Here is a 22230-nt window from a genome sequence, read left to right on the forward strand (position 1 = left end):
TAACATAACAGCACTCAGGGTGTTGCTGGGTGATAGAGCGGATGAGAGACTTTGCGTGACGGCAAATGGAGAGGACCGGCCGGGGTTTGAAGAAGGGGATGATAAAAAGTTGACAGCAAGCAAGCAAGCAATTGACAATAACCATTTATGACGGATAGAAATGGAAGGGCGAGACAGCAGTAAGAGAGCCGAGGCATGTAAACTCCAAAGCTTGAGTCTTGGGAATGAAGAAAGAGGAGAAGACGTGAGGGAGGGCTCTCTAGTGTTTGGTGAGGTTAGTTTTTACGATTCTTGAGAAAAATTAGGGGTAGATGCTGTATTTATATACCGATCTAATAAAGATTAGAAGAGGTTGGTGTTTTAGATTTAATTATTCACCCTCCCCCACTTCACCCTATTCTCGGCACAAATTTCTCAATATTGCTTTCAGTCTCGAGTCATGGAAAGCTATATAAACACAATTACTAAATTTCTATTGCTACAAGTTGTTGATTCCCACAGAAGAGGCTTTGGATGTGTCGCTGGGAGATACCCATTTTTAATGGACCTTGCTGAGAGGAGATACATGACTGGGAGTAACGGTTTCTTCAGGGTCGAGCTGAGTAAGTTCATTATTGAGGAATCGAAGCAAAGACGAACAGGAATTAAATAATTGACAGCGAAAACTTGACATGAGTAAGAGAGAAGTGACAGGGATGAGTGAGGTAATTAAAAGATTAAAATCAGGAATCGAGAAGCGGGACAAGGGAGCGCAAGTGTGTCGATGGCCACGCAAGTGTCTTTCTCAACTCGTGTTCTTCAGCGGTGGGAAATTGTGTTTACAGATTTGAAAGGTGCGGCAGGTGCTTATAATTTTATGCCGAGGAAGAGTAGGAGGTTGATTTGGGGAGTAAGCTGGGTTAGAGGTCGCTGGAAAGTGAATTTGGAGATTCGGGAAATGGAGATGTCCAAGTGTGGGACATGGGTGAATCTCATCAACCTTTCTCATTCATACCGCCTTTTCACAAGAGGAAAGTGTCTGACAAGTGTATAAACGAAGCTTCCGTCCCCTTGAACTTTTTCCTTACCTAGGTATATTGAAGAATACTTTCACTATCATGGTGTGTGAGGCAAGGTACGGTTTCGTCCTCAATCTTGCTGTTGGGTAAACTTTCACCGCTTGAAGAAAGTAGAAAATCCATAGTTGGATTAATAGAGCCAAGCCGAAGATCGATTCAGACGAAATGAGGGACTTGGGAGGTGGATAGTCTTTGTGTCAATCGCAATGTATAGAACGTTGATAGCAAAAGCCCTGGTCGTTGTTAAGGAAGTCTCGTGTGTGCCCTTCAATGTTGAATGGAGGAGAAGATGAGAAGGGGAGTATAGTTTATCAGGTTCTGTGCCCCACAAGAAAATGTAAATATGCTGGCGAGTTTTTGCGGTGTGGTTTGCGGAGCTTGTTAATGGAGATGCAGAGTTCATATAATTTTGTGTTCAGGTTAAGAAAATGACCCAGAAAGATGGCAAAATTAAGAAGAGGTGAATTGGTAAATGACGTGAGTGTAATGAATTTCTACGCTCGCTTCTGCTCGCCCTTCTCGACCTCCACCCCTCCATAGGAGAAAGCCTTCGTATTTTCCACTTCTGCTGTAGAAAGTAGGAGCCCAAGTTCGATCCATAGTCTAGCACCAGTCATTGACCCACACACTCATTCGGATGTGCATGTAGAAAGTCAAATGCACGCAAGACCCCCATCGTATGAGCTAAGCCTGCAAGTATAACCATGATATGAAGCAACTGATGACTCGCGCCAAAGATATCAAACGTCCTCTTGAACCACCGTTCGGGAAACTGCAAAAGTAATAAGCAACGATGTGACGAGGAAGTGTTAACTAGCCTTGAAGTTGGGGAATTCAATACCTTGACAGCATAAGCCACGGCACCTAACGTATTCAAGCCTAGAGTGGCCAGAACCCATTTGAGACCCATTCGTTGGCTTTGCAGGGTCCATCCGTACTTGATGATGCCGTGAATGATAGGTATAATGGATGAAAGCGCGAAACTACCAAAGGTTGCTGCACGCAAAGGTCGGAGAAAGGGATCACTGAACCTTGGCTGAAATGTAAAGACTGAACATACAAGAGCAAAGGTTGATGACTGTATCAGAAATCCGTAAGTTCAGTGGTACATAATCTGTGGGATCAAGGGTGATTCCTACAAGAGCCCAATACACCCACTGCAGTTTCCTATCACAATAGAAGCCGTAATATATCAAGGGAACAGTAGCGCCCCACATTAGAAGGATCACTCCTTGAAAGTCGAGCTGCATGCCTAATTTGTCTATTCTTGGGCTGTGATTCATGATCGTATGGAAGCTGTGTTTGCTAAGGTAAGTATTTCGGAGTCTATTGTGTTATGGAAAGGGGTGTGGACGCACGTTGCGGAGAGAAGGAAACATAGTGCAACTCCGATGAAGTAAATAGAACAAATCCCCAGATCAGCACTGGTCGCGACTTTGTATCGGGGTGGAATCTCTGTTCTGAAGATATAGATTGGTAAGACGACAAATAGTAGAGAGCCGATGAGGTGAGAGTAGATATTCACTGTTGTGGGATAAGCTGTGGAACTCGAAAGTAGGATGGGATAACTAACCGGATTCATTGTGAAGATATGTCCAACTCTCAAGAGATTTCCGCAACGATGCGGAAGCTGACCTTCGCGGCATGAGACTATATCTAAGTGGCGATGTTGAGGCAACTTACCGATATCCAGTCTCAATGAAGTGATTATCTTCCCTATTACTTCTCATTAGCACCATTCAACTTCTTCTCGAATTCATAGCGGCTGCTCAGATCGTGCACGTGTTTCCTCGAAAAGACATATTTACTGTTGCCAGAGAGCTATGGAGGGTCAGCAGGATGAATATTACGATTGAGTAAGTGTAACTCACGGAGTTCATCCCAGCGCTTAAGCTGCATCTGCGAATTTTGTTGTTGGTGGTGGTCGGTGAAAGAAGGAGGAATGAGTGCGACCAGCTCTTCGGTTACAGGCGTGGAAACCTTGCGATTCCGAGTTCCCGAAGTCGCCATTTTCTGTGTCCGCCTGCAGTTTGTTAGGAAAAGTGTAGCGTTCGCAAACTTGCGCAACTCGATGAGAGTTTCGATATCGAGATGAGAATTTAAACAGTACTCTAACGTTGCGAATCATGAAGATACGGCAAAATAGTCACAAGGCACGTTGTCGTCGAAAGGGCGATCCTTCTCCCAACCTGTAGCAGGGCGCGAACAGGTATATGCAGATGGAACACGGGTAGCTGCTTCGAGTGACCTGACTGTTTCCAAATACGACCACGACCCGTCCGAAACTGACGACAGAAAGCCCCCACCAGGAGACTCGCGAAGGCGGAGCGTCTAAGTTTTCTACAACAAGCAAGCTTGTGCAACCAGCAAGCAATTCTATCATTTTCATTGAACATGTTTAACTTACCATTTATACCTATACGGTGTTGCATCGCTACATGGAAGCGCCGTCCAAAATAACAATGTCGGAGCCTTCTCCCATCTTCACTTAAACCGTAAGCGCATTATAGTGCTATGATAGAAAGACTGGTATGCTCAAACACACTTTCACGTTAGTAGGTATGTTATGTTGTTCAGCACTTTCGTCCGTTTGCAACGCAGATCTTTGATAGACTTATTCTTTCCTCTCTATTGGCAAAATGGCACCAACATACGATCCGAATGGAAGTAGCAATCTGGACACAGTTGGCTGGGTATCGGACCCCAACGGACGGGGTACTTCCAGCCTTATCATATCATGCTTGCTCACTCTAGGTCTCTGTGTATGGAGTGCGCTACATCTCAACATACCTGCTAAAGACGCAAGTCGGCGGGAATATTGGCTTCGTCGGGCGAAATGGTCTCTTTGCGGAGTCCTGATTCCGGAGCTTGTCATCCTGCTGGCTTGGAGACAACGAACTTCGGCTGGCAGACTTACGAACGAGATCAACAAAGTTTTCAGCGACTTAGAACAACAATACACTTCTTCCAAAGACGCGTTGAACTCCCGAATAAGAGGCGGTCATGTGAGAATTCATTCTCTGTCTCGTGTTGTCAAAGCTGAATTATTGACTTTTCTAGGAGAAAGAACCTCAATCTCATCCCCTAGCGGTACAACGAAAACATCCTTGGACGAACGTACACAGCTTTTATGCTGGTGCGGGTGGATTCGTTATCGAACTCGAACAGTCACAGGGTGGCTTTGGCTTCGAACCTTTTCTATCCGGTCCCCACCGGCTCACGCTTACTGCTCATGGTGTCCTTCTCCTGGCAGAATGTGGCCTTCTCCCCGATTTCAATGAGTCAGAGATCAAGGACAAATCGAAACAAGATAGCTTAGCAAAAGCATTGGCTCTTCTGCAGGCCAGTTGGATGCTCCTTCAAACTCTCGGCAGAGTAGCTACACATATCCCTACCTCACTACTAGAGGTCAACACTATCGGCCATATCTTTTGTGCTTTCATTGTGTACCTGCTATGGTGGAACAAGCCAAGAGAAATACACGAACCGACGGTGCTGAAAGGCAGTTGGGTAGACTCGATAACCGCATACATGTACATGAGCAGTCGAATGAGTGGCACCAAGATCAAAAGTCACTTGAAGCCAAGATCTTGGGTATCGCCCGAAATATCAAAGTGTGTCTACCTGGATTTCGGTCAAGCACTCTTGTCGTCCCGTTCGTCAGACTCGGCCCAAGTCATCGACACCGTGGAGAGTCCGACTATCTTGGATCTTCAAAGAGAACCAAGCGTCGTGGTCGACGGGGTAGATTCACAACTATCCGGTGCCTTTGAATTCCGACCATTTCGTCGCCTCGATTCTCAAAAGACTATCCGTCGTAAGATGAAGTTAGGTTGGACCCCTGAACCAAATTTCGATAACGCGACACTACGAAAAGCAAGACATAGACTTGCCGCTGCTGCAGTGCAAAGCTATCCCGCCGTAAGAGCTCGGTTCAACAAAATGGAATTCCATCCATCAAACGATGCAAGCGGTACAGAAATACCAACTTATGAGGCTATCGTCGAACAAATGGTTGATCACAGCGCCCGCAATTGGCCATCGGATTTCCTCTTGCCTGGCCTCGGGGGTGAGCTAATGGGCATGATTCTCTGGTTCGGGTCCATGGCTTATGGCGGTGTACACATGGCTGCCTGGCACCAATACTTCCCTACCCGCATCGAGCAATATATGTGGCGGTTCTCCTCTCTCTATATTGCTTGCTCAGGTCTTGTCTGGCTATTGATGAATGTCTTAGGCGCCACCAGTCCTTGGGCAGGTGCGTACTGGGATCGTTTCATAGCTCTTCAAGCAGTGTGGGTCGAATATGTTATTTTTGGGGCCACGGCGACGGTTTGTGGTATCATATATATCTTTGCAAGAGCTTTTTTGGTAGTGGATGCGTTCGTATCTTTGAGGCAATTGCCTATTCAGGCATATAGTACGCCGCAATGGTCTGAAGTTATACCGCATTTGTAGGGTTTTAGAATTGCTATCAAATTGGAAAAGAATAGTAATTTGAATGACAGCGATCACCTCATCATCCACAACGTTCGTGGCGCCTTGAAGATATACTTTGAACATATGAAGAATGGATGACATCCATTTGAGAAAGCTATTCGTATTTTCGAAGACGGGATTCGTAGAAGAACCACGACGGATCTTCGTCTCATTCCCACTTGTCTTTGAAGTCAAATTGTTGGACTTCATTGAGATCATTTTCTGTGTCGGGTCTCCCTTTCCACCTAAATGGACACGGGCCACTGTTGGTGATGTAGCGTTGAATTTTATATTTTAAACAATCATTGTCAACACCAGGCTTTCGGGGTAGAGCTTCTTACCAAAAAAAAAAAAAAAAAATTTTATATCCTATGCTATTTTATTTTATTTTCTACTCGATCTAAACAATAAGCTTTAAATTGAAAAAAGAAATAGTATCTTACTATATCTCGTTGCATGTATTCACTACTTAATCAAGCAACTACAAGAACCGCAAGAAAGAAAGGAAAGCAAGACCTTCGCTTTGCCAAAATCATTATCTTCGACTCCGAATTTACAGGAACCTTCATCTCACAACTCAACCTAATTACCCCTTCCTCCCATCTCCCACTCGTCCCACTCTCTACCTCTCCTTGCGGGTATAGTAGAGTGATTTGAGAGTGTTACTATGAGGAGCTTCGACGGTGAAATTTGGAAATCCTGAAGATGTAGATAGCGCGATAATTCATGACCTTCGCGGCTGTTTGCTATTCTTCCCTCTCGTGAATTTGGCAATCTTTTCCACCTGCCATTCATGGAATGATGGTGTTCGATGAGACGGCAAGTAATCTTGGTTGTGGATTACCGAAATGTGGTCGCTAATATAACTGCCCCACGAGAACTTCTTCATGATTGCCAGTCAAATGTCCTACATCGAAGACCAATTCAACTTCTTTCGGGTTATTCGTGGTACTTATAGGGCGACTAAGTCCGGCAATCTGTCCAGATCTAATCACGCGAATGCGAACGGGATGCTTATACGTTTCATAAGATTCTACACCGGCAGATGCATTATTCGGTGTCGACGCGGGTGGTGTCGATTTGCAGGCCAAGGCCACCACGTCCGCTAGTGAGCCCCAGGCTCTTGAAGTCTTCCTGTTGTAGAAAATCCAGATAGTATGCGACAGAGCAATGACAGAGTGGTGAACAAGAGTGCTAACGCAAGGTAGTATGACAAGCTGTTCGCCCGGTAACCCAGCCCTGTCGCTGTGATGGACCAGTGCATCTGTAATTGGTCGCTCGCATTCGCCCCATTGCTGTCGTCTGTATACAGGATGTATGATCCTTCCAGTATAGCATTCATTACACTATCGTTCAACGTGTCGGGTCCTCCCGCAGCAGCATCCAATACACTATCGTTTAAAGTAGGGGCCTGCAAGCTGTTCATTAGGTCGTATCCGGCCCGTGACATAACATCCACGATGGTGGCAGAAACTAATAACTGAGAAATGAAGGCTACGGTGTCCCACGTATCTCCCACGGACCCCGTGCTATTATCAACCCCAAGTTCGGTCAAGGTTGACGATAGGCTGTTCCACGTTGTCACATTCCCTAGTTGTGGCGTGAGAGAGTTGAGCCAGTCTCTTGCAAACCGCACCAAACGCCAGCCATCGAAATCAGGTCCCCAATTTGGTACGAAGACTGGGGTGTAAGTCTCGGGCAGGTTGACTTGAGCAGCTCCTTGGGCTATGATCTGGCCGTAAGCCCAGCGCGCATCTATAGTGCAGCTAAGCCCAAGTTTGCCATTGTGAAGTGGAACCTGGATACTGAGATATGCACTCGAACTGTTCTGTTCGGGAAATGACGTTGTGTTTATGGTGTTTCCCTCAGTTTCAAACCACTGTGATGATATTTGGGAGTTATTGTTGGCGGTAGTATTGAGGGAGGTTTGAGAATGAACTGTCTGGTATCATCAGCCTGGCCCTTAACCCGTGGTTTAATCGATCTGCTCTATGTCTCACCTTATTAGCTACGCTGGATGGAGGCTCGGACCAGCTCATACTGCAAAGAAGGGCAAGTATGGTGCAGACCACGAGAAGAGGAATCAAGAACTATTTTTTCGATCTAACGAGTCCGAAAACGTTCATTCGAAACTCTGGGGAGATGAGGTAACTCACGTCAACAAATTGCGTATTCGCCGTCAGGATTCCAAAAGGCAAACCTGTGGAGCTGTACAGAAGCTCGTATCTTAGGACATCCATTAGCACAGTAGACAAGGAAGCAATGATGAGAAGCTCCTAGTCAAGACTTATAAGTTAGTATTAAAGTCAGAAGGCTGATGAACTCACGTAGAGCTTTGCAGTGACTTGGAGAGCCAAATTATCGAAACCCTGCTCGATCGTCGTCGTGGACCCTTGGTATTCTGCCCCGATAAAATATGTAGCGATGTTCAGGGCGGCAAGGATTGCGATAGCAGTTATCGGAAGAAGATGAATCGCGCACTTCTTCGATGCTCGCCATATACTGGGCTCAAAGGTAATGACTTTCGGACTCTCCTTCTTTGTCCCTCTCCACTTCGTAAGGAGTTTAACTTTGATTCGAAAACAGATAGCCCATATCTTGAGAACGACCCACTTGAGGGCAGATCCCACAGTCTTCAAAGAGCGGATTGCCCTCAAGCCGGAGCCCCGAAGATGTAGTTGTTTAATGATAGCCATTACCCAAATCGTGAGGTCGAAAGATAAGGTGGGTTTTAGAAGAACTTACGGGTAGCTGAGAGTACCGATTGCGAACGACCTTACGTTCTGTTATCTATGAGCGGTCGCTACAACCTTATGAGCTTAGGGGGCCGAAAATATGCCCCGCGCGTTCATCAGTGATGACTACCAGTAAAGTGAGGCTGACTTGCATGCACAGTTGGTTTCCATCCCGTCTAGGTGGGCCACTCCTGTCACGCCGACCCCCACCAGAGCTGTTTATACCCCCACCAGAGCCTCTTATGCATAAGATTGGCAGGCAGGCTCCCAGTGGCCGGAAACTTTGCGACTGCACCAGCACGAAACTTGAATCTAATGGCTGCTTCGTGGATTACGTCTGGGGCTTGTGGAAATCCTCTCGAGAAGTTAATTAATGATTGCTTAAGTAATGGCTATAGAATTTTGAAAAAATTGTTATAAGCACGGTGTACGAGCGGGCCCCGCTATAGATACTGGTTGAGCATTTTCCTTTCACGGCCATCCTGGCTTATATAATCGTATCCTGCAAGTTCATCGAGATACGATACGCAAATCTCATGCTGCTGCTGTTGATCCAGTCCTGCATAGTAACTTCTTAGTTTCCTACTAATCCGCCCTGCATGCCATCTGTCCTTACTCCATTCTGCTTTTCCTCCTAGAATTCTTCTCCCGTTGTAATGTATATGGCGCACATGTGAACTGAAGACGGCATGCTCGGAGATTTTCCCCAACTTTTCGAAGCTGTCCAGGCTAACTCGTATGAACACGTCTCTGAAAAGAATGAAAGCAGCAGGTGTCTGTATATGTTTGGAGACAAGTCGAAGGGTTCGGATGTCATCTCGGGAAAGAGCCTCGCATATGTAATGCCAGATCTCAGATGGTAGGCTATTTGGCGATGGCGCAGGCATATCGTAAGTGATATCGCAGGTGGTTTCTGAAGGGGCAGAGAGATTAGTGGAGAGTAGCTAACGCGATGCAGCCATTAAAGAAATTACCAAGCATTCAATCGAGCGCAATGATGTGTTGTATCGATTCTTTTCAGCTGGCTTTGTATGCATTGTTTTTGTAACTCTCAGCGTTTCTTCGGCCGCATCGCGCATAAAGCAATAAATACTTACCTACATAAGTAAAGCGCATAAAGCGATTCACGTGACCTCCACAAAAGAAGTGACAGCCTGTTCAGTGTACACATTTGTTCAGGCAGTAGAGAAGACCATTTGGTCACAGCTCACTCAAGTTAGTTTGAGGTCACTTTCTGTGGTACCACCGAGGGTGACGCGAGAGCTACGGTACTGTGTGATATGAGGTCGGGCCATGTTGGCATATAGCAAATACGTCGCCGGTTGCGGATGGGGCCGTAGAGGCGTATGTTTATCATTCCACCGCAGGGGCTTCTACGGATTTGTTGGTTGGTGTGTCATATGAAGGTCGCATGATGGTCGATGGTTTTGTTGGAGAATATGAATGAAACACCTATCCAACATCACGTCCAAATGTAGTCAAACGTGCATTGACAAGTTACACAAAGCATGCTTGGGCTGAGCCGTACCTAATAATATTATCAGTGGATTGTGTGCTGATATTTTTATCCTATTCACGGGATGCAAAATGACCAAAGTAGCATTAGACCACCTCTAGGCAAAGTGAGTTCAACAACCACGTGATAAGTCAATGAGAACAAATTGTTTAGGAGTGGTCCATTGTGGAAAAACGATTGAACCGAGATTGAAATGTTCCAGGTTGCAAAGTTTGCTATCATATTCGGAAAAAAATGGTAAGTGGTTGAAAACGGGGGATAATAACATCTCAGAGAGCCGAGATCTCGGCGCGCTAGCTCAGGGGTAGCGAACCTTTTAGATTCCTCCGGATTTCGACGATTTCCAAAGTGTACCGTACTGAGAGAGGCCCAAACAAACCATCCATTGCTAGTTTTACCATTTAGCAAATCGTGGGGTCTGGTGGGTCACTGCTCTAGTCAAACAAGGGCATTCAGGTTTTCAGTCTTCCAGATCGATCGTCTATTCGTCAAAACATGCCTAGGTAGCTAAGCTTTCTAATCAAGGAGGCTTTGAAAGATTGCCCTAACAAGCCCAGTAACAATCGAAGGTTCGGTTACCTTTTGGACTTGTTTTCCAAGCTTCCACATGGCAATACGGCAGTCGCGGCGTTTCACCCCCAATGTCGAGCGCACTCTCAGAATTCCAGACCTCACTGCCAGCAGTCAGGCTCACAGTCGAATTCTCCCAGTTGCTGCCAGTAGGTATCAAGAAAGAGAAGGTTATGTTGTAAGGAAGCTTTGTCGCGGAGCTGGGAACAGTTGTTATTACGCCCCAAAGAGGGGAGTAAGAATTTTCAAACAGTTTATTGCCACCACCGTCTATAATGGAGACATCGACGTCCACTTCAGATAGCTCATATGTCGTAAAGATAACCTGTTCTGAAGCGTGTACATCGCAAGTAGGCGTTGCGGATGGGATACTTGATGTTGTCGCGGGGGAGAGCGTGGTAACACTTCCAGCACAGTACATGGCGGAGTAACCTGCATACACCTCGAGAGTTGAAGTCCGGCAGGCCTCTACTTGCCCATTGCCAAGTGTTGTTGTGAAAGGAAATGGGTTACTATCTTGGGATGTAGGTGTAATGCTGGTAATTGGTGAAGTTACTGAAGCTTGACTCGAGAATGTCGCTGTCGACGACGATGTAGGTGTTACGCTGGTGACTGGCAGAGTCGTAGGAACTTGGCTCGAGGATACTATTATCGATGTTGACTCGTTCGCAGGAACAACAGACTGTGTGCTGATGACAAAGACTGAGCTTTGACCTGGTGTTGAGCTCGAGAAACTCCCCGAGTATGTCTGATTTCCTGATTTTGTGCTTATGATTGGTAATATTGACACGGTATTGTAGCCACTAGAGGTGCTGTTTGAAATTAAGATCGACGAAGTTGTGGTCTCACTAGGGCTCCACTGTAGAATGTTATTATTTGCTTTCGTAGAAAAGAACTAGGAGCCAAGTCTTCGAGAAAGGGTTGAGCCTGTCCAAGAGCCAAACAAAAGGCTGTGCGAAAGAAAGCGAGCAGAAGAGACAAAAAAGGGGGTACTTACGGTAACTCTCACGTCTGTGGTGTCTGCTATCACCGCCGCAAGTATAGCTTGTTGTTGATCGAACCAGGACATGTTCCCGAAAGAATCACCGATCAGTGAGGCCGTAGGAAACACACTGCTTGCTGTTACTGTTGTTGCAGACCCTATTGCTGAAGCAGAGCACCCCGTTACTGTTGAACACGAGAGGGTGTAGGTGGCTGTGGTAATCGTTGTCGCACCTGCAGGTACAAAAGCAGAGTATGACAGAGAACACGCACTTGAAAATTGTGTCGAGCAAGACCTACTTGAAGACGAGAACGATGATGTGGACAAGGATGCTGAAGAGGAGGTGGTCGCACTTGACTGTTCTTCCTTGGATGTTGACGTGTTCTCATCGTCATCTCCCTCGTATTGTAGATCTTGGCCGATTTCTGCCAGAGTGTCGGTCAAGTCTTCAATCTCACCAAGATCAGGCGTATCTATATTGACAGCATCATGCAAACTCTGGACAACGTCACCTGCACAGCTGATAAGCGTTCCGACATCGTGAACAGCGCCTTTAACAATATTTCCAATGCTGCCTATGATGCTTCTCTGACGAAGCATTGCTCTAAGCTGCCTTTCAGACAGTCTCAAATGTCTTTTTCGCTTGGTGTCGTGACAATCCGGAATGTCCGCGGGCTTGACGCTGAGATCGTTGAGCAGGGCTGTTGTCTCATCTTTTGTCTTTTGCACAGAATCAAGAAATTTGGATTTCAATGTGGAATCCGTGAGCCATTTTCGATTCGCTTGTAGTGCCAGAAATAAATCTCCCAGTAATGTTACTTCAGACGTCTCTGCTGGAGCGCTTGTAATCGTTCCTGTGGGAACTCTGAAAAATACAAATGATTGAGGTGTTAAGGTAGATTCGACGTCAGTCCATGAACCACTGAAAGTAAAAGCACCCGTTGTAGTGTCGGTGAGCGAGGATGGGGTCGAAGTTGGAAACGGCAAGTTACCAATACCTGGTAGCGAAACGGACATCGAGGATGTTGTATTGCTGGCATCACTCAAGCTGCTCAACGCCTGTACAGAGGAAGTTGAGGTACTCGTCTCGACAGAAGTATAACTCATACGATCACTTTTGCTTGAAGTGAAAGTATTCCATCCGGTCTGCGAGGTATGAGTCTCAGGAGTAGTCGCATTGGTGGCACTCGCAGATTGTATTGATGTCGACGGGCCCGAGCTGAGAGTCATAAGCGAGGTGTTTCCATGGGAGGATGTGGCCACAGAGAGTATTGAAGTCGTCTGACTTAAGCCAAAGATACTCGATCTTGCTGAGAAGGTACCAGTCAGAGAAGCATTGGTATTAGTGGCATTTACAGAAACTATTGAACTCGCGTGGCTAGAAATGAAAGGGCTAGATGTGATTGTGAATGTTGCATTCCCAGAATTAGTTGTATATGTCGCGATTGCAGACAGCGAGAGGGACTGGCTAGACATGTAAGATGTCCCGACTACACTGCTAGAGCTAGAGCTTAGCGCTGGACCACCGTTTGACATCGAGGATGATAGACTGCTGGTGCTTGACAGCAGATTGCTAGAGTAAATCTGGCTGCGGGACGAAGGTAATGTGCTGAAGGTGGAAAGTGTGTTATAATAGAGACTACTAGAACTCTTAGAAATAGCGGACTCTCCAGAGATGCTTGCGGTCCCGGCTAGTTTGAGAGCTAGGGAGTTGTCATATACGACGGCAGCTCGCTTGGAGGTCGAGTCGGCTGGGATAATCTGAATATTTCCCCCAATCATTGGCCGCATAGGCTTTGCGCCCGGGACTATTGGAGAAATCATTCTTGCGGCAAGGCCGAAAAAAGCATAATTTTCGGCGTTGTCTATGCACTTAGGGTTTTTTGCCACAGCGCTTTGCCATCCTAGATTGAATGGACGTTAGCCTTGAGTTTCAAATAGTTGTTGAGACTGTCAAATGATAAAGAGTTATACGCTGTAGATCTCACAAATTCAGTGCGAGAAACATGACCGTTGTTCCATACATGATTACACGGAGAATGCAGACAATCAAAAGCCTTACCAGCGTCGTCGAAATCACCAGTCGGCTTTGAAATAGCATGTGTCAGCTCATGAAGCAGAACCATGTCCATTAACTCAAGTGAATCCATTGCAGTCCTTGTCGAGGACTGACTTAAGCTGTTTAACAACCTGTTGAAATCGTTCTCTGAAAGAGCCATTGCACCTGAAGTTCCCAAGTCTTCGAGAGTCTTAAATCTGGCACTTTGCAACTTCTGTAAATACCAGGGACATATCTGAATTGGGGTAGGTCTGTCTTGTTGCTCGATTTGCAACGTGAATGCCTGCATTAAGGTAAATTTTCAAGTTTACTCTAATGGCTCGATACTTACATTAGGAAGGTTTGGATCGTCCATTTCTTCCTCAGAATCATTATCAAAACAATTCAAAAACCCGGGTACATCGGCGTCTTGAAAAGTGGTTTCCATAAGCCTATCACAGTTCCAACCTTTATCAGCGACGCCGTTACAGCGCACGTCGAACTCGAATCTTTCTCCTTCATCGCAAAAGAAGATGATTTTGTCTGGTGGCAAAAGCACTGTGGAGAGCCTCGGAGTCAGTATTACTTCTTTGGGACATATTTAAGGTAGAAACATGGTAGCAACAAGAATGAAACAATATCTCGCCATTCTCCAAAAAGCGTTGATTAGGAAATTACTTGCCGGAGACCACTTACAATACAAATTAACGGACAGAATTGGATCTAAAGTGCCTTCGAGGGTGCCGGTGGTGGCACCGAATGCCAGAACAGACGAGAATCTCTCCGACACAGTCATTCTATCTGTTGGATTTTTCATTGTTGTTGGGAACAAAAATGTTGTTAGGTCCCGTTGTGCCTGTAAGACATTCGTACTCGTGCTAGGCGTACTGAGGAGACCAGATGCAGCATTGGCAAAATCGAAAGCACCTTTCATTCCCGCGGCAAGGAGATCCGCATATGGAGTACAACTGTCGTCCAGATAATAGCCATGAGTAATTGCGCAAGAGCACAAACAAAGTGCGAGACTGTGCCTCATGGTCAAAGACAACCGAGAGATATGAAACTGTAATTTTCCACTCTGCACAAAGATGTGTGAGAGGTAGGGTATCTGAAGCGAGGAAATAGAAATGTCCAGAGAGAAATGGACTCAGCTCTTGGTCTCTTGAATGCTCAAGAAGACAACGAAGGACCCTTCGAGAGAGTCCAATCTCATTGCCAAAGATAAATGAACCAACTTGTAAGATTACACAACATTCTTCAGTGACGCGTGCAGCGGACATACGAGGTACTCACTCGGTCTCGCAGGTCGAGAGAATCACGACAAGGGAATGGAGGGCACGAATATAGATACACCAACACCTTGAGTAACATAAGTACTGTCGAAGATGCATACAGCATCACATTGCATTATATATATATACCAACATCTTGATGAAACACAAGATACATGTCGAGTGAGACAGACACAACTTGGTAAAGTGCTTGTGTGACTTACTGGCCGAGAAATTTGGGATGAGAAGGGCCGATAATATAACGGAACTGACTTATCCTTAGGAATACATACCAACATGGCAATGAAACAAGGGACATATCATGACGGGCGAGGGGAGCATGAGGGGTGCCGTACGAGGCCCGGTATTTGATACCGGCGGATTGAGAGTGACCTGTTGAGAATACACATCATCTAGCCAGAACAACATTTTAAGTTTGAAAAGGCGTGACTTTTGCTGTAGATGTAGGTCCTTGCTGTGAGTCCTCTTGTTGGAATGGGTGCCGGCTGAGCACCGCCACCCAAATGACATCGAGAGTCGAGAGGAGGAATTGCTGTGCAGATCAGCCTTTACTCCACGCGCAACATTAGACTTCCTGTCCACTTCAGAAAGGGTCGCGAAGTAGTAACAACATCTCTCCCTCAAGGCTTCATTCACAACGCGCGCTTCTAAATCGGACCGGGAAGCCCCTGACCTGGGCCCCGACCCCGGACCCGACCTAGTCCTCGCCCTTCCAACAAAAGATCCTCCAAATCCAGATGATTTGTCGGCCTGCCAACAGAGACCTGTTGCATCGGCCCATCAATCACACTTCTGGGTGGCGCAGGAACACCCGTCGTGCCGTTCGCGGGTACCTGACATTCCCGTTAAAAGACGGCTACCGAAGAGACCCAAGTGCTGGTCCTCGATGATGGTGTGGCGCAATGTTTCATGATCGGGTCCGCCGACAGAAAGTGTCCCGCCTTCTAATTGACTTCCAGTATAGAAAACACTGCCGAATTGAGTGCGGAGGCACGTCTGCCTGCTCATCGTGTTCACCAACGTCTTCACCCTAGCTGACTCAGACTAAAAGAAATTGACTTTGCGAACGATCGTTCAAGAGTACTTCACTGTCTCCGAGAGAAATCCAAGTAGATTAGAAGATATAAGTTTTAAATCAAGGAAAGCCCTGAACATCGAGAAGACAATGCATTGTTCATGTGATTTTGTCTCACCAAAGCCTTTGTTCCCAGACCATGTGCCGAACTTGCTTTAATCTACTACAGATTGTGTGTTTAAATCCGCAAATGCATCCAAAGCGTCCCTTTTGTGTTGCTTCATATCAAGCGCATAAATGAAGTCCCATCTTGAGCACAGCGACTTGCGGAGTTCTTCGGGCTCTAGACCAACACCCGGTCCTCTTCCGCAAAATATGCGTCCAGTTGTCTTACTAGAGTCTACAGGCTTCTGGGTTCTTGGTCGACGTACTTGATCATATGCTTGAAAAGCACTTTTGATCTGATGAGGATCTTTGATGAGTTGGAGATGCGTGTCTAGGATCATTGCGTCTTCAAGAGCGACCCCGGCACCAGATCCTTGCCATGGAGTCATTGCGTGCGCGGCATCACCGATTACACATACCCATCGCTTGGTGTACGTGGGAGCGTGTACACTGTGCTCCCACTGTGGATAAGCGCGTAAGTCTGAGTTACTTCCTGTAACTGGAATTGTGTTAGTCGCTGGATTTCAATAAAGGACCAGACATACCTCGATCATCCCTTCGAGAATTGGTGAGTCTGTCCATTTGGAAAATGCTTCTTTTAACCCTTCAGCATCAAAGTCTCTTTTCCATTCTCCCAGGCTCCAGTTCTCATCTGTCTCGACCGATGACACACATTGGATCGTTTCACCATTATCCAGAACATCATGCATTAAATAACTGCCATGTCCAACCCACGCATGTTGAAGACCGTCGTTGAAATACTTCTCGCCCAAGACCTCTTTGGCCTTTTGGATTGGAACCAATGATCGACAGTCCCAGAATCCCGCAAAATGAGGCTTCAATGCCGCGTGTTCCGCACCAAGAATATACTCCCGGCAGTAACCATGAATTCCATCTGCACCGATCAATCCATCGAAGACCTCCTTGGTGCCATCTTCAAAAAATAGCCTGACCCCATCATTGCATTCCTGAACTCGGATGAGCTTTTTATTGGTGTGAGTCATGATCTGTGGTATTGGCTTCAAAAGTTCGCTCAATAACGCTGCTCTGTGAACACCTTTTTCGGATCCATCACCCTTTAGTTCTATTACTATACTTCCAGCATTCGGCCGTAACCCCTATATCGGCGTTAGAAAGACCAGTAAACAGAGTACAGATCATTAAACTCACGATCATTGCTCTGGAAGAGTTGTACGGAATTGCGCCAGCAAGTGAAACAGCTTCTTCTAGAACAGGGCCAAGTTCATGCAGAGCATTTTGTGCGTTGATTCCTAAGGAGACTGCTGCGCCACGTTCAGAACAGTTGGTAGCTGATTCAAATATTTCTACTGAGAGATGAGGATATTTGAGAAGGCCATTGAGAAGTGTCAATCCTGCTAGTCCACCACCTGATATGGCTATGCGAACTTTCCTTGTCTGGTCTTCCATAGTAGATGAACTTGCTAGTGGATAACAATGCAGAAGAGATGTGTGCGAGAGAGCTAAATGGTTTAGGATGGACTTGAAGGGGCGAAACTTTGCGTAGTTATGGGAAAGGTTTCGTTTCATAACAAGATTGGAACCTGATGTTGGTAATCTTGGTTGTTCAAGTAATCAATGTTGGCTGCACGGTGGTCTTATTGGCTACACTCGTGCCTGGGAGATTTGAATAATATATTATCCGGCTCATAAGCATCAAGAACAAAAATGATGTTTTGCTGAGAACGGATGTCCTTTAAGGATGGAAGAAACATATTGGCGTTGCTGCTTGAGCTCTGCGGGGTTGCAGCAACACGCAAAAGATAGGTACTGGCACTTTGGAGACGGGTCGTGCATAGTCATTTTAACTTCAACCAAGCCTCAAGTTATCTGTGGGTAAGCATAATGTGGCCCGATTTTGAGTGCCATAGGTATAGTCTCTGCATTATCTATTATCAAACATCTCTTTTGAAAAGGGAAGAACAGCTATTTCATTCGAAAGTCTGGCAAAAATGTATTCATTCCCTCGCCAGTACTTCAATGTTGGGCTGACTTAAAGCGTGATAGTATGCACAAACCTCAACTTTCCATTCTCGAGGCGAAACTCATGACTATCAGCCACACCCCAACCGCCGAGAAAGCACAAAGAACATCGCAAGAGCCAAGCGTGTCATCAATGACATAACGACGCATTGAATTCCGCTGCGTACTACCACCCTTCGGAGCCCCAACCGTATAAGGAGAATTCAACGAAGACCCTTCCACACGTTCGCAAGGAGTCCCCCACGGCACGGCATTATATGCACTGGCATTAGTCCACATGTCGAGATATGCATCAGCCGCGTTCTGCAGCACCGTCCGACTATCCCTCTTCGAGGCATCAATCACACTCCAATCCTCCTTCTGAATGTAGCCCAAGGTCTTGGCCGCATTGAACGACAATGAGCCTGTTGTTGCAGCAATTGTATCGATCAGTGTGACATTTGCGCCATCAGCAGTATGACGAAGCTGAGTCCCAATCACATATGGTTTGGAAGTGGTCGCGACGAGTTCCGTGTAGCTGGCGCATGCGATTGTATCCGCGGTCGTTTTGCGATGATCGATCTTCAATGCTGTGCCGAGAACGCTGGACTTCACATCTGAAGCTTTGTTGTTCTCTTGATATTTGTAATCGGTAGTGAGAAGCTTTTGTAGGTCGCCTAGTTGTCCTGCAGTTTGGGCTGCAACGTACAAATCTGCAGCTGCGACGAGAACATTCCGGGTACAGTCTGCAGTCACCATTCGACCAAGAGATGATAGGGCGACAATGCTGAGGATCATTCTGCTGTAATGATTGAGGTGTGACATGGTGAGGTTGTGTATGTAAAATTTCTCGCAGATGCTGAAAAATAAACGTGCTTCAAGCTTTTCGCCCCACAACACCGGAATGGGACAATCTCAAATATAGCAAGCCTTGTCACATCCGTCAGAATGACTACAGTACCATCAAGGCTCCGGCAGTCTTGATCGGAAGCTGGTATTTATTACCCCCGCACTTGCAATTTATTTGTGAGCTTGGGTCAACGGAAATGGCTAAATGAGGATACAATGGAACTAAGCGAACCCCAATCAATCTCCAAGTCTCTGTACAATGCGGAACAGGCTCAAATATAGATTTATACACGGATCATTAAGAAAAGGATGATCCGGGGAAGTATGAGGCGTTCCTCAATTCGGACATTCTCGCTGGCAGTCTTTTGAGAAAAGCATATAAATGGGTTGGGCCCAAGGCAAGCAACAGCGAAAGTATAGAGCAAAACATTCAGTGATGTTCAAGACAGTCAGCTTTCAAGTGTTCCGGTCATAATATCGTCAGGCAGAAAAACGCCATCAAGAATTCGATAATCAGCATTAGCGAACATCGTCTCCCACTGGTCATTATTATCAAATGCCCAGTCACTCATTTAGGCCTCAAATCTGCGTTGGTAGATGTAAGAAAGGAGTACTGTGAACGATCGGTAATTTCGTTCCATGGCACCTCAGCACAGTTTTCCACAGGACTATTGTTGCTGCTTTGATCCATTGCTATAACTGATTGCACACCGGAAGGAACTTTAGACCGTGAGCGGCGTTCAACATCTGTCAACTCGATGTTCGAGGTTGTGGCAGATTGGGAACTTGTGGATTTTGGTGTTTGCTTTTTGACCTTCTCGAACTGTAATGCTATGTTGCTTAGGAAACGGGCCTGCAGGGCACATCCCGTGGTTTGCGATGCGCACTGTGATTCGAAGGTCGATGCTGTTTTTTGTATTGCTTCGATCGATGATGCCTCGAGTTGCTTGCCCAGATACACTGGAAGCGAAAGGAGTAGCTGAAATAAAGGTCAACGTTGGAATATCGAACTTTCTTCCTGTTATCTTACCTTAATGTCGTTAAGCAAAGCCATGTTCCTTCCGTAACTTCCTTGGCAAACCTTCGAAGATACGGATATGAGGTTGAAATGTTCCATGGCTCGATCGCCGGCCGCAGCGGGTAGTCCGTGTCCAGATTTACGTCCTCGACAGATTTTGAGGTCAAAATCAATGGCAGTTTAAGGTGAGAGAGCAGCAATTTTAAGACGAATGCAAGCTAAACAGCGCAAAGGCGCGCAGAGCCCAGTTCTCAACAGCTAAAATTCCATGCTACCTCCGGAGCATATCCCCCAAGCTGCGGCTAGTGTTGCGTTTTTTCTCGCGAATATTGTCCGACTTGTAACAGATATTGAGAGCACAATAATTATGCAAATTGCAGAACGTCTTATAGAATGGTATATGTAAGTTTAAATTTTAAGAACATTAAGTTTTAATGTAAATTTGTAAAAGAAGTTGGCAAAGCTCGTAGCCAATTTGGTCGCTGTAAACTACTTGGTAAGGCTCAAACGAGATTAGGCGCACACGGAGCAGACAGAATGCTGATGTGTTCTCAGACCGGTGACCATCCCATCTTTGAGACGCCGGTGAAGGGCGACCCATATCTCCTCTCCACATAACAAAGGATGGAAGTACCCATTTCGGAGTCAAGCACCGGTAGGATGATTCCGCGCCTGATAATGTTCTGCGGAGAGCTGGGCGATGTCGGTGTATGAGATGTCAGCGAAGAGAGCTTCTGATTGTAGCTTTCATTTGTTGTGCATTCTGGGCTATTTATTCCCTGCTTATAGAAGTTTCCTCGAACACGTCTAAGACTAAGATCGAGGTGTAGGAGGGTAAGTCTAGTAATAGAATAAAAAGTTGTTCAACGAGTATCTGGCTGAAAAGATATTGAGTTCCGTCGACAAAATGCGTCTAGCTCCTCAGCCACAGTCTGTTTCCATGCAGCACCAGCCACAACGCCACCCCTCAAACTCAAATCCACAACCATTTGAAACATTAACACCTCTCACTCCTTCAACAACCGCTCTACCAAACCGATCACGGTCACAGCTTCGAGAACAAGTTGAATATGAGGACTTCGACATCACAACACTTTATCCGCTGAATCCTAGCTACGATATAGCAGAGAAACCATGGCTTCCAGGCCGCAGACACCTTATGTGATCTTCAACGCCAGATTGGTTGACCAGAGACATTCTGTTTACGTGAAGGTATCACACTGCATCTTGCAGCAAACAAAGTTGTCAGTGTTGCATCGACTACTGAGGATGATCGCCTTTGCGAGGTCAGACATGGCGACGTGAAGGCTATCAAAATTGATGCCAAGGGGTGCTATGTATTTCCAGGCTTGATCGATTGTAAGTTGGTAATTGATTGTCGCAGACTTGAAAACTTTCACTGACTGTGGATAGGCTATGTACATTTGATGGCGGTACATGGAAGTAGTGTAAGCTCACTTCTCCAATTGTGCATTTTCGAATGGGACACTGATGGCAATAGACTCTGCATGGTGCATTCACATTTCCACATGAATAAGCTATCATGCGCTCAGCAAGTACCTTACGTGGGATCCTTTCAAACTGCTTCACGACAGTACGAGACACAGGTGGAGCAACGGTAGCCCATGCCAAAGCGACCGAGGAATTTCTGATACCTGGTCCGAGAGTGTTCCAGGGAGGCCGTATGCTCTCGCACACAGGTGGACATGGGGATAATGCAGACATATGGAGTGAAGGCAGTGGCCTGGCTCCACATACTTCGTGCTGCGGAGGCATCGATCCTTCTGCCTTGGGCAGAGTTGTTGATGGCGTTGATGAGTGCATACGAGCAACTCGGGAGGACATGAGAAAAGGAGCAAATCACATCAAGATCTGCGTAAGTATTTCTACTACATACGTTCTCCCAAGCTCATCACTGATAGATTTATAGACATCGGGCGGTATCGCATCAGAAACGGATCCAATTGACAGCATCCAATTCAGCATCGAAGAACTGAAAGCCATTACCAGTACCTGCGCAAATATGAAAGGGACTCTTGTAACGGCCCATTGCTATACGGTTCCAGGTATACTACACGTAATCGAGGGAGGCGTTCGTAGAATTGAGCATGGGAATATGCTCGATGCACCAACTGCAGCAATCATGGCTGCTAAAGGAGTTTTCCTAACACCAACACTCGCCCTTCACACTTTCGTCACTATGCCGCCTTATGACAACTTCGAAACTCCTGAAGGACTACGCAAGAACGCCATTGTGGGAAACGTAGAAGTTAAAGCCATTCGTACTACTGAGGACGCTGGTGTTGTAGTGTGCTACGGGACAGATACAACCGGCCCCACATTGGTGATGCAGACCTACGAATTTGTCGTACGCTCCAAAATCTTGCCCAGTCCAATCGTGCTTAACGAACATGGGGACAAAAGTCCGTGCGTTCAGGCTGTAGAACCTCGAAATTAAAACTCTTCACATTAGGACTAAACTATCAACAACTCCACCATTATGGATCCTTTTACCACTCCACCTATGTCTCCA

The 22230-nt window shown here is 46.2% G+C and overlaps 9 protein-coding genes across 9 annotated transcripts in view; 3 read left to right on the forward strand and 6 right to left on the reverse strand.

Moving 5' to 3' along the window:
* Positions 1-1671: 1671 nt before the first annotated feature.
* LY89DRAFT_760733 (hemolysin-III channel protein-like protein Izh2) lies at positions 1672-2788 on the reverse strand (the record flags this gene model as incomplete). The annotated part of the gene is made up of 6 exons (XM_018221513.1): positions 1672-1830; positions 1900-2136; positions 2198-2354; positions 2417-2582; positions 2632-2693; positions 2742-2788. 6 exons carry the CDS (start codon positions 2786-2788, stop codon positions 1672-1674), a joined length of 828 nt encoding a protein of 275 aa, XP_018064320.1.
* Positions 2789-3697: 909 nt separating this feature from the next.
* On the forward strand, positions 3698-5516 carry LY89DRAFT_760740 (uncharacterized protein; the record flags this gene model as incomplete). The annotated part of the gene is made up of 2 exons (XM_018221514.1): positions 3698-4058; positions 4147-5516. The coding sequence occupies 2 exons, from the start codon at positions 3698-3700 to the stop codon at positions 5514-5516; spliced, it is 1731 nt and encodes a 576-aa protein (XP_018064321.1).
* Positions 5517-6642: 1126 nt separating this feature from the next.
* On the reverse strand, positions 6643-8233 carry LY89DRAFT_675474 (uncharacterized protein; the record flags this gene model as incomplete). The annotated part of the gene is made up of 4 exons (XM_018213512.1): positions 6643-7416; positions 7538-7627; positions 7694-7813; positions 7865-8233. The coding sequence occupies 4 exons, from the start codon at positions 8231-8233 to the stop codon at positions 6643-6645; spliced, it is 1353 nt and encodes a 450-aa protein (XP_018064322.1).
* A 590-nt stretch (positions 8234-8823) lies between these two features.
* Positions 8824-9315, forward strand: LY89DRAFT_689855 (uncharacterized protein). The gene is made up of 2 exons (XM_018215984.1): positions 8824-9185; positions 9247-9315. Exon 1 carries the CDS (start codon positions 8962-8964, stop codon positions 9133-9135), a length of 174 nt encoding a protein of 57 aa, XP_018064323.1. The 5' UTR covers positions 8824-8961; the 3' UTR covers positions 9136-9185; positions 9247-9315.
* A 1017-nt stretch (positions 9316-10332) lies between these two features.
* Positions 10333-14414, reverse strand: LY89DRAFT_740379 (uncharacterized protein; the record flags this gene model as incomplete). The annotated part of the gene is made up of 5 exons (XM_018220581.1): positions 10333-11217; positions 11356-13244; positions 13403-13682; positions 13731-13936; positions 14075-14414. 5 exons carry the CDS (start codon positions 14412-14414, stop codon positions 10333-10335), a joined length of 3600 nt encoding a protein of 1199 aa, XP_018064324.1.
* Positions 14415-15900: 1486 nt separating this feature from the next.
* LY89DRAFT_760744 (FAD/NAD(P)-binding domain-containing protein) lies at positions 15901-17278 on the reverse strand (the record flags this gene model as incomplete). Its single annotated transcript, XM_018221515.1, has 3 exons — positions 15901-16349; positions 16392-16968; positions 17021-17278. 3 exons carry the CDS (start codon positions 17276-17278, stop codon positions 15901-15903), a joined length of 1284 nt encoding a protein of 427 aa, XP_018064325.1.
* A 583-nt stretch (positions 17279-17861) lies between these two features.
* LY89DRAFT_760748 (uncharacterized protein) lies at positions 17862-18646 on the reverse strand (the record flags this gene model as incomplete). Its single annotated transcript, XM_018221516.1, has 2 exons — positions 17960-18646; positions 17862-17912 (listed from the first exon to the last, which is right to left on the reverse strand). The coding sequence occupies exons 1-2, from the start codon at positions 18626-18628 to the stop codon at positions 17862-17864; spliced, it is 720 nt and encodes a 239-aa protein (XP_018064326.1). The 5' UTR covers positions 18629-18646.
* Positions 18647-19247: 601 nt separating this feature from the next.
* LY89DRAFT_787655 (uncharacterized protein) lies at positions 19248-19753 on the reverse strand (the record flags this gene model as incomplete). The annotated part of the gene is made up of 2 exons (XM_018223088.1): positions 19710-19753; positions 19248-19658 (listed from the first exon to the last, which is right to left on the reverse strand). The coding sequence occupies exons 1-2, from the start codon at positions 19731-19733 to the stop codon at positions 19248-19250; spliced, it is 435 nt and encodes a 144-aa protein (XP_018064327.1). The 5' UTR covers positions 19734-19753.
* Positions 19754-21240: 1487 nt separating this feature from the next.
* Positions 21241-22230, forward strand: part of LY89DRAFT_596933 (uncharacterized protein) — a gene marked incomplete at both ends in the record, with an annotated part of 2296 nt that continues 1306 nt past the window's right edge. Inside the window, 2 exons of the mRNA XM_018209953.1 lie at positions 21241-21573; positions 21628-22128. Coding sequence (XP_018064328.1) covers positions 21241-21573; positions 21628-22128 — 834 coding nt within the window. The remainder of the gene's footprint in view (positions 21574-21627; positions 22129-22230) is intronic.

Source organism: Mollisia scopiformis, assembly GCF_001500285.1.
Source record: "Mollisia scopiformis unplaced genomic scaffold LY89scaffold_27, whole genome shotgun sequence".
Taxonomy (NCBI): domain Eukaryota; kingdom Fungi; phylum Ascomycota; class Leotiomycetes; order Helotiales; family Mollisiaceae; genus Mollisia; species Mollisia scopiformis.